Source organism: Ciona robusta, chromosome 13 (assembly GCF_009617815.1).
Source record: "Ciona robusta chromosome 13, ASM961781v2".
In the NCBI taxonomy this organism is placed as follows: domain Eukaryota; kingdom Metazoa; phylum Chordata; class Ascidiacea; order Phlebobranchia; family Cionidae; genus Ciona; species Ciona robusta.
Genome location: NC_143247.1, coordinates 911,071 through 922,314, shown reverse-complemented (window position 1 = coordinate 922,314; position 11,244 = coordinate 911,071). Strand labels below are relative to the sequence as shown.

Sequence of the window (11,244 nt, the reverse complement as noted above, 5' to 3'; positions counted from 1 at the left end):
CGAAAATCTTTTTATAAAAGTTTATTAGAAAACCAAATGCAATATTTGCAATGATGACGTCACTAATTATATAATTAATCATTTACACCATTGTTACATCATATAAACCAAACACAATATAAAAAAATCGCTACAAAACACAACCGCTAGATGACGTGCAAGAACTCATTAAAACTGAATCATCAAACTCAGGAATAAACGAGGATATTTACATATTGGTGCAACATATAGGAATATAAGAGTTATGTGTAAACAAAAGTAAGTGCGGTCGATAAATACAGAAAGTCATCGGTTCAGTTTCGGTTATCCAAATGTCACTGGCGCCACCTGCGGATTAAACATCGGTTAATACACCTCATGCTCGCTGTCGAGTAATAAGTTACCTGGTTTCTTGATACGGTGTTGACATTGACATCTTTGGGTGGTCCGTATTGTGGAATCATCACCACGGGTAGGCTGTTGGAAGCTTTCTCCTTCTGTGGGTCAACGTATGTAATCTATTTATCCTCGCATGACGTGGCAACGACAGTCGTTATAACACGGGTGTTCTGTTTCATACACCTCGTGCCGGCTAACAAGTTACCACGTATGTAACCTATTTATCCTCGCATGGCGGGGTAACGACAGTCGTTATAACACGGGTGTTCTGTTTCATACACCTCGTGCCCGCTTACAAGTTACCACGTATGTTACTTATTTATCCTCGCATGGCGGGGTAACGACAGTTGTTATAACAAGGGTGTTCTGTTTCATACACCTTGTGCCCGCTTACAAGTTACCACGTATGTAACTTATTTATCCTCGCATGACGGAGCAACGACAGTCGTTATAACACGGCTGATCTGCTACATACACCTCGTTCTAGATTGTTCTATACGTTATAACCCGACTGGGCATGAGGAATTTGCACCTATGAAACATAATCCGTCTTTTTGTAACAACAACGAGCAATATAGCAAAACAAGGCAGAGTGATGAATGGACATCTGTCATGAAACGTTGATGTTTCACAATTTGTTCAACAAACAGATGTCTCTCACTGAAGCATTTAAACAAAATTAATCTTCTAAATGTAAGTACCTTTGATCGTTGATTCCCTCCCACGACCAAACAGATACCGCTTATAAACACAACCCCTCCACTCGCCCAGCCGAGGTAGAAGGCGTACCCGAAATCTCTTCTTAGCTCTAAGCCGAAAAGTCCAATGTCGCTAATGGCACCAAGATCAACCAGGTTCAAAGCGGTGAAAGCCCCACAACCAGCAAGTATAATAATGCCTGGAAGTTGTTTATTAAGAAGTTTGAGCGTAAAAATGTGTGTAATTACACACATATATATATATATATATACATTTGTAAACGTATAAATAATGTTGCCACATTTTCATTTAAGAAATATCGTTTGCATTCTGTTACATCCAAAGTATAAACGCCACCAAATATATCACGTTGTCGAGAACCACGACGATTCTAAATGCATATGCAAAACCAAAAACAATACAGTAGGAAAATGCGTCATGATATAGTCTTGCCTACGTCATACTGTTTTTACGTCACTAACCCCACGTCATCGTACACACCTGCAGTAATCTCCAACCCTCCTTTAGCCGTGATTAGCCCACCCTTCTTGTCCGCACATATAGCGAACAACATCAATATAAGGGAGATGAGGAACAAAACGTCCGCAGCGATGAAACATCCTCGCGCAGCAGTGACGTCGATCCGTTTCAACCAATCTGTGTAAAGAGAAGAGCTAACTTCATGCTCGCTGTCGAGGTATTTAGTTTGTTATGGAGAGATATAGTAAGGTGGGGAAAATGGGACACCTTTAGCAGATAATATCCGTATCGTGTTTTAAACAATTAACAAAGGTTTATGGGAGTCGTAAGAAAACGGTTTTATAATTCTCTGAATGTTCTTTGTTTACTATCAAATGGGACGAGAAAATAGAATGAAATATGTCCCATCTTCCCCCAGCCTACTATACGACTGATATGTGTTGGAACAATGTCCATTAAAATAAGTTACCATGCATATAACTTGGGGGGTGATTGTTTTTATGTATGGCTGATAATGTGCGCAGCCCATTAGTCACAACCGGATGTCTTATCTAGAAAAATAACCTAAATTATATTTATCCCTTCAGAATACACTAAAGGAAATCCAATTAATTAAAACAACAAAAAGAAGGGAATTATAGCAGCAACACGACAGACGTTAACCGCGATAGCTATCGTCGGCCTTGAGACTTGAACCCGGTGACCTCCACTCACCAGTTAACCCCCCGCATTGATCCAACCTCCCAACGTTACAGTCTCTCCAAATCCCGATCCAGGTGTCTCCCACAGTCTTCCATGGCGCTAATAACTGAGCTGTAAGCAACAACGCGGTGCCGACGAGCGACAAAACAATTCCAAACGCTTCACAACCACCTAAACCCATTGTGTTTTATTTGTTGACTAACAATGGAAACCTGGAACGTAATAATAGGCATTGTTACATAGGTGTTGACGATGGGTATGACTTGGTATGTCGATCACATTATATTTGAAATATTTACATATTAGAGTGGGGGAAGATGGGACACCTTTTCATTCTATTTTCTACGTCCCATTTCGTAATAAACAAAGAATATTCAAGGAATTATAAAACCGTATACTTACGACTGTCACACATCGTTGTTAATTGTTTAAAACACCTATTTGGATATTATGTGCTAAAGGTTTCCCGTCTTCCCTCATCCTACTCTATTTAAAACAATAACCTTCTGTTTACACAGGCGAGGTCCTATAGCGAGGTACCATGAGATTGAGGTCAGAGTTAGCCCATTATAATGACCTTGAGTGACTGACTGTTAACCACTGCCAAATATCCTTGCTTGAAATACCGTATATGCTGTGTACATTATTACTACCAACTTCGCTTTCTGTATTGTTTGCTATTCTATTCAATGTGTGTGAGGTCTTTCGGCGTAACATAGTATTTGGGAGTTAGCCCATTACGACGCACATAAATACACGGCTCTGCTGTCTAAATGACTTCGTATAGTTAGCGACCTTGGCTTTTATAACACGACGTCCTACACAGCAGCCACCTTTATATAAAGCAATCCACCCAAACACCCAGTATACGCCACACGCGACTCTGCTTGGGGTTAAACCACCCGCTAGTACCAACTGCATGGTTGATTTAACCGATTAAGCCGTGTAAATATTCCAATTCATAAATGGTAGGCGTTTACAAAGCGAGGGTTTGATGTCGGTTTGTTGCCAACGACAACCCGGACAAGAGAATACAAACACATATTCAATGTATTAACTTATTGTGGCGACTTCAACTTAATCGGTCACATTTGATATTGCGTAATTACCATCACCTCCTACTACCTTATCTACAAAACCCACAATTGTTATTTTTCTTGTTATTGTAAATATACACACGTAGATGTAACAACTAATTATTCAACACAATTCAGAAGAAACATCGCTACATTACTTACGATAATCTAATTACGTTCAGTTTCAATTATTTCATCGACAGCGGCCAACGGTTTAACTTATAAAGACAATATTTGAGCATCGCGTTCAATCAAACTAATCGTTAATTGTTTCTATCTCGCTGTATGTTACGCCACAATAAGCCACCAATGGAAATTATTCTAGAACTAAACCTCCCGAACACGCTTGATTTAATCAGCCACCATAAACTGCAATAACAACCCCCAGTCAAACGAATCACATGATGTTTAGAATGTTGTAGCGATTACTGTCGGGAACTTAAGACCGCGGAAACTCCGAGGATTGCTAATTCTAGAAGACGCTTTATTGTCTTGCGGGTTGTGAAGAATCGAGTTGCGTCCCCTATTGTTACCGAACAACGCGAAGCTATTGTACCCTGTCGCTGTTTTGATTCTCGTGTTTACCGAGTTACCTATTGCGTAATAATATTGCGGGAGATATGTTTTGAGGGTTAATGGGTCAAGACTCACTGAAGCCACTTGCGGAAGTTTATGCGGAATATAATTGATATTGATCGTCTACAATAACCGACTGTGGGCATTCCACTACATGTATTTGGCAAATTAAACTGTGTGTCCCTGGTTACAAATATTTTGACTAAACCTAAAATATCATCATTGGTGTAAATATACAGACTACATGCGTACATCAAGATGGCATGTAGACACGATAACTGATAATATGGGGGAGTAAAAAGATATCTTCACCAACTCGATAAGTTTAAAACAGATAAAAAATAACATTGCGTCACCCTTAGTTACATGACGTCATTCACTGTTACGTGATGCCATCAACTGTTACATAACGTCATCCAAAGTCACATGTTGATTCATACACATAAGATCAAAACCAAACTTTCGTAAATCATCTTCGCACATGCGACGTAGCGTGTTGAATATATTACAATTCCAAGATCAGATCGGAAATAATGGCAAATGTTTAGTTTTACTCATCAGCGACATCCTGTGCTTATAATTAATTAGATTTCCATGTTACAGACAGCAAGATGTGGTGTCGCAGATTCTGCTAGATCAAAACGCACGGGCACGATTTTACTGTTATTGCATGAATTTATGTAACCTATTTATCCTCGCATGACGGGGCAATGTCAGTCGTTATAACACGGTTGTTCTGTTTCATACACCTCGTGTCCGCTTACAAGTTATCACGTATGTAACTTATTTATCCTCGCATGTCCGGACAACGGCAGTCGTTATAACACGGGTGTTCTGTTTCATACACCTCGTGCCTGCTCACAAGTTACCATGTATGTAACTTATTTATCCTCACATGGAGGGGCAACGACAGTCGTTATAACACGGGTGTTCTGTTTCATACACCTCGTGCCTGCTTACAAGTTACCATTTATGTAACTTATTTATCCTCGCATGGCGGGGAAACAACAGTAGTTACAACGCGGGTGTTCTGTTTCATACACCTCATGCCTGCTTACGAGTTACTACGTATGTAACTTATTTATCCCCGCATGGCGGGGCAACGACAGTTGTTATAACACGGGTGTTCTGTTTCATACACCTCGTGCCCACTTACGAGTTACCACGTATGTAACCTATTTATCCCCGCATGGCGGAGCAACGACAGTTGTTATAACACGGGTGTTCTGTTTCATACACCTCGTGCCCATTTACGAGTTACCACGTATGTAACTTATTTATCCTCGCATGACGGGGCAATGTCAGTCATTATAACACGGGTGTTCTGTTTCACACACCTCGTGCCTGCTTACGAGTTACCACGTATGTAACTTATTTATCCATGCATGGCGGGGCAACGACAGTTGTTATAACACGGGTGTTCTGTTTCATACACCTCGTGCCCACTTACGAGTTACCACGTATGTAACCTATTTATCCCCGCATGGCGGAGCAACGACAGTTGTTATAACACGGGTGTTCTGTTTCATACACCTCGTGCCCATTTACGAGTTACCACGTATGTAACTTATTTATCCTCGCATGACGGGGCAATGTCAGTCATTATAACACGGGTGTTCTGTTTCACACACCTCGTGCCTGCTTACGAGTTACCACGTATGTAACTTATTTATCCATGCATGGCGGGGCAACGACAGTTGTTATATCACGGGTGTTCTGTTTCATACACCTTATGCCTGCTTGCGAGTTACCACGTATGTAACTTGTTTATCCTCGCATGGCGGGACAATGACAGTTGTTGTAACACGGGTGTTCTGTTTCATGCACCTCGTCCTTGCTTACAAGTTACCACATATGTAACTTTGTGGGTGATTGTTTTTTTGTGTGGCTGACAATTTAGACAACCCATTAGTGACCACTGGTTTGGAACAATTGCAGTTAAGTGTCTTAAGAACACATCTCGTGCCCGCTTACGAGTTACTACGTACGTGTAGTTTTGTGTGTGATTATGGGAGTATGTGTCCTTGGGCAAGACACTTAATGGATATTGCTCCAGTCTAGCGGTCACTAATGGGTTGTCTAAATTAACAGTCATATACAGAAAAAAACGATTACCCACAAAGTATGTGGTGACTCGCTGCACAGACGAGGATAAACATTCTGCGGAAGTGCGGCGGCTCACGCATACAGAAAAAAAAGAAGTTACATATACGTGGTTACTTGTAAGCTGCACGATGTGTATGAAACAGAACACCCGTGTTATAACGACTGTTGTTGCCCCGCCGTTCGAGGATAAATAAGTTACATACGTGGTAACTTGTAAGCAGGCACGAGGTGTATGAAACAGAACACCCGTGTTATAACGACTGTTGTTGCCCCACCATGCGAGGATAAATAAGTTACATACGTGGTAACTTGTAAGCGGGCATGAGGTGTATGAAACAGAACACCCGTGTTATAACGACTGTTGTTGCCCCGCCGTTCGAGGATAAATAAGTTACATATACGTACTAATACCAGCCAGCTTGCTGAAGGAGTGTCCCCGACTCCATGTGCTGGAGGGGTGCCAGGTCTTTCTCCGATCTGGATCCTGTGCATGAACCCCACCTGGTGCTTGAGGAGAAATCCAACACATCACTTTGGTGGGTGGATTGTCAGGACACATATGGATCTTACCAAACCTGTTACAAAAAACACAGGTGTGAGCGATCCATCGGAGACACCTGTCCCGATGGTAACCCATCCACCTCACTCAGACAGTGAAACTGATCTGTTGAACTCTCCTAAAAGGAGTACGCCAGCAGCATCAGGAGTAACAGCACCACCAGTGCTAAACACACCTCTCGGTACCCCTGCCACGGCAGTGGAGACCGAACAGGTAAGTGATGCACTCACCAAAAAGATGTGCAGCCTCAAAGTTTCGAAACCGAAACATAATGAAGTTGGCGCATCAACCTCGCGGGTTGCGAGCCTCATATAAAGAGGCTGCGTCGTCGGCACTGCGTCTTGACGTCAGGTTCGCTACTGGAACTGACCCTATGACCTATGCCGACATTGCTTATATAAACAACCTCTTTGTCAAAGCTATGGTTGATGACACCTTCCCAGAACAGCCGCAAAACTCCACGAGTGTAACACTTATGGCGTCTGGTAATCTGAGAATCTTCTGTAAGGATGAGACCTCCTTCGACATACTGAGGACTTGGCTGAGGAAAGTGCCCGCTCGACCTGGTGTTCCGTCAGGCTACATAGCCTTGGGTCCACAAGACCGGCCAAAGGAGAGGATGTTTATTGCATGGATTCCGTGTCCAGATCTGCGTGGGAACTATGAACAGTTCCTCCCAGTAATAGGACGACAGAATCCTGAAATACCCATAATAAACTACGGGTCGTCAGTGCGGTTGGCAATGGCAACGACTACGGATTTCATCCCCGTATCGCTGTCCAACTCACCGCACTCCCGTCTCTCAGGAAGGCAAACTTCCAACTGAACTTCCTTTTCGGGCTTATCAACCTTGTTGGTAGCCAGGTGAAGGCGGCAGAAGAAGGAAGCAAGTCACCTGGGCAGGAAACCAACCCGAGCAATCAGGATGGTGCTCCAAAGACGGGCTAAGCGTACAGGCATGCCTGTTACCAAATCAACTTGCACCACTGTATAGCAGCCGCCACTGAACTAATGGCCAAGCTGAACGCAGAGGGGCACACATTTATAGCTCTTGTTCAAGAACCATATTGCTCGCATGGTAAAGTTCGATATTCCCCAACATCGACAACGATCGACTTCAATGTGACTTCAACACATCCGAGAACATGTGTTATAGCATCCAGCAACCTCGTCAAATGGCCACTGGCTCAATTTACGAACAGGGACATGTGCACTATTGCTGTTGCTACCAATAATAATAAAAATAACCATTTCATTTTCTCCTCAGTTTATATGCCAGGTGACGACGGAAGTGCCCCTCCTCCTCAGCTGGTGCAAGACCTGATCACCCATTGTGAACTGAACAACACCAACGTCATTATTGGCACGGATGCCAACTCTCATCATACTTTCTGGGGAAGTACCGACTGTAACAACAGAGGAACTGCACTCCTAGAATTTCTGATGAGTTCCATGCTGACATTGTGCAACACTGGCAGCACACCAACTTTCGTGACAAAGAACCGTGCGGAGGTGTTAGATTTAAACCTCTGTACAAACCACATGTCACACAGTGTGACAAACTGGAAGGTCCATAAGGACATATCGCTCTCGGATCACCGGCTTATCACCTTCCAAGTCGACAGGGAATATTCCACCCACCCTTCACACTACAGAAATGTTCGAAATACCACCTGGGACAAGTATGTAGTTCATCTGGACAAGTCTCTCTCCGGGATTCCTCATAAGCTTCCGACTACCGTGGAAGAACTTGAGAAGTACTCCATGGTAGTGGAGAGAGCTATCTCATCTGCGTTTGAGTGTTCATGCCGCCTGGTAATGAGATCCTCAACTCGTCGACAGAGCTGGTGGTCTGCAGAGCTAACTTCATTGCGAAAGTTGGCAAAGCGCTCACACAAGAAAGCTCTCCGATCCAAATCTGCTTCAGACTGGAATGCCTCCAAGGAAGCAACGCGAGCCTACAAAGCGAAGATCCGATCAAGCAAACGTACTTCATGGCGCAAGTTCTGCAGCGAAGTAAACAACCTTCCAGCAGCCATGCGCCTTCATCGTGTACTGAAAGGTTCGAAGTCACACCAAATTGGGTCGCTGCGAAAACCAAATGGGGAGTTTACCTCCACACCTGATGAAGCGCTAAACCTCCTGTTTGATGCACACTTCCCGGATGATGTGAACATCTCCCATTGACATCAGCACACTGATCCTTCACTTGTGTTGGAGGATGACAATCTTGAAACAAGAATTGTCACCGAAGATCGAGTGAAAGAAGCGATCAAATCATTTGATCCTTACAAAAGTGCAGGCCTGTATAAGATATACCCTGTTTTACTACAGAGAGGAATCGACATCCTGGTACCCCACCTCAAAAACCTATATTCATCTTCACTGAAAATGGGTCATGTCCCATCACGATGGATTGAAGCCAAAGTAGTCTTCCCCTTCAAACCAGGAAAAGAAGACTACACATCAGCTAAATCCTATCGCCCACTTAGCCTCACCTTCTTTCTCCTGAAAGGGCTGGAAAGGCTAATATATTGGTATCTACAGGCAGGTCCCCTTCGGGACTTTCCCCTTCACAAATACCAATATGCTTACAGACCTGGCGTCTCGACAGAGAATTCACTACATGCAGTGACCACTAAATTGGAGAAGGCTGTTTTCAACGTCCAATTTGGTCATGGGATCTTTTTGGACATTGAAGGTGTTTTCTCTAACGCAACTTTCGAATCTATGATTGAACCTCTACGGTCTCGTCATGTGCATGGGAAAGTCATACGATGGATATCCAACATGCTCCGCAACCGCGTGGCAACTGCGGAGATCCGTGGTCACACGGAAGTCAAGCGTGTAACAAAAGGTTGCCCACAGGGTGGTATACTATCTCCAATCCTGTGGAGCCTAGTTGTTGACACCTTCTTACTTCAATTCACCTCAAAAGATGCTGCGAAAGTACAGGCCTATGCGGATGATGTCTGCATAACTGTCACAGGACCGGTAGCTAGTGTTGTAGGTGACATCGCCCAATCGGCACTTCAACGTCCCGAAAAATGGGAGAAAACCAACTACCTGATTTTGCCGCAGCAAAAACGGTGGTTGTCATGTTCACCAAGCGGCGTAAGTGGTCTATAAAGCCACTAACGCTAAACAATGAACTACTTAAGCTGTCGAGTGAGGTCAAATACCTTGGCATCACTCTGGATTCAGCACTAACATGGAAACCCCACTGTATCAACCGCATCAAGACTGCGACTATGTCCCTAGCTCAATGACGCCGTGCGGTGAGCAAACGCTGGGGCCTGAATCCTAAGTCCATGATGTGGTTTTACTGCCAAGTTGTACGACCAATGCTCTCTTATGCCTGCATGGTGTGGGTCAGAGCAACGTTCAGCACTACCCTGCAGGAAAAACTCAGGAAGTGCCAGCGACTGGCATGCCTCACAATTACTTCTTGTTTCAGGACAACCCCTACAAGAGCATTAGAGGCACTTCTCAACCTTCCTCCCCTGCATATTTATCTACAAGGCAACGCGGTCTACAGATCCCATCGCCTGAAGACACTGCGGCAATGGGAAGGTGGAGATTACTACACTTCACACAATGAACGGCACACATACATCTGTAACCGGATATCAAAGGAGATCAAATCCCTTTCACTTCCTTGCGACAGATGTATCCCCTCACTGCACTTCGATCACAGTTTCCGAACCGTAATTGAAGATCGCAGCACTTTTAAGCCACCAGACCCTCCTCACCAGTCTGACGGAATAATCTGTTACACAGATGGATCCAAGACGGTTGATGGAACGGGATCTGGTTACCTGATCACGAGGTGCACCGAGACTAAACAAGTTTCAGTAAGCCTCGGATCATACCCTTCAGTTTTCCAAACAGAGATCCTAGCAATTAACATGGTTGCCAAGGAACTGCTGTATGATGGTACTGATAGTAAATCTGTCGACATTTATAGCGACAGCCAGGCTGGGATTAAGGCTGTTTTTCCGGGCAACAAATGTGTTTTTCCGAGCAACTCCTGAAGCTGCCAAGGCAAAAGTTACGTTAAAAAAAGGCAAAAGTTACGTTCCATTCTTCAAGTGATAACAGGGCATGGCATGTTTGCCAGTCATCTGCATAAACTTAAAAAAAGTGAGAGTTCCATCTGCCCTGTCTGTGACGAGGAAGATGAGACATCCTTTCATTATGTTGGCATATGCCCAGCATATGCGAATGCAAGACGGGAGCATCTAAACTTGACCGAGCTGTCAAGGGAAGATCTCCCATCCATCACCATTAAAGCCCTTGTCGCCTACCTCCGGGGAAGCGCCAGGCTCCTTAAACTGGGAAGGTCCATGCAGTAGCACCCCGGGTGTTGGGGGAATGGTCCAGTTGTGGCCTAAATTCTAGGGCCCATGGCGTGCTACGCTGCGAAACCTCACCCACATAGAACAGAATAGAATAGAAATAAATTATACGTGGTGACTCGTAAGAGGGCACGGGGTGTATGAAACAGAACACTCGTGTTATAACGACTGTCGTTGCCCCGCCATGCGAGGATAAATAAGTTACATACGTGGTAACTCGTAAGCAGGCACGAGGTGTATGAAACAGAACACCCGTGTTATAACGACTGACGTTGCCCCGCCATGCAAGGATAAATAAGTTACATACGTG

At 44.1% G+C, this 11,244-nt stretch overlaps 2 protein-coding genes and 1 pseudogene across 2 annotated transcripts; 2 read left to right on the top strand and 1 right to left on the bottom strand.

Moving 5' to 3' along the window:
• Window positions 1-6: 6 nt before the first annotated feature.
• LOC149725622 (claudin-18-like) lies at window positions 7-2,489 on the bottom strand. Its single transcript, XM_089891236.1, has 5 exons — window positions 2,272-2,489; window positions 1,579-1,734; window positions 1,080-1,276; window positions 384-476; window positions 7-327 (listed from the first exon to the last, which is right to left on the bottom strand). Exons 1-5 carry the CDS (start codon window positions 2,438-2,440, stop codon window positions 304-306), a joined length of 639 nt encoding a protein of 212 aa, XP_089747362.1. The 5' UTR covers window positions 2,441-2,489; the 3' UTR covers window positions 7-303.
• A 4,358-nt stretch (window positions 2,490-6,847) lies between these two features.
• LOC149725621 (uncharacterized) lies at window positions 6,848-8,030 on the top strand (annotated as a pseudogene).
• On the top strand, window positions 7,588-8,763 carry LOC149725620 (uncharacterized). The gene has a single exon (XM_089891554.1). The coding sequence runs from the start codon at window positions 7,588-7,590 to the stop codon at window positions 8,761-8,763; it is 1,176 nt and encodes a 391-aa protein (XP_089747680.1).
• The last annotated feature ends 2,481 nt before the right edge of the window (window positions 8,764-11,244 follow it).

Coding starts and splice junctions, on each gene's coding strand:
- LOC149725620 (XM_089891554.1), top strand. CDS start 7,588: ATGGCCAAGCTGAACGCAGAGGGGCACACATTTATAGCTCTTGTTCAA.
- LOC149725622 (XM_089891236.1), bottom strand. CDS start 2,440: ATGGGTTTAGGTGGTTGTGAAGCGTTTGGAATTGTTTTGTCGCTCGTC. Junction 1,735..2,271: donor TCAATGCGGGGGGTTAACTG/GTGAGTGGAGGT, acceptor CTCTTTACACAG/ATTGGTTGAAACGGATCGAC. Junction 328..383: donor ACACCGTATCAAGAAACCAG/GTAACTTATTAC, acceptor TTTAATCCGCAG/GTGGCGCCAGTGACATTTGG.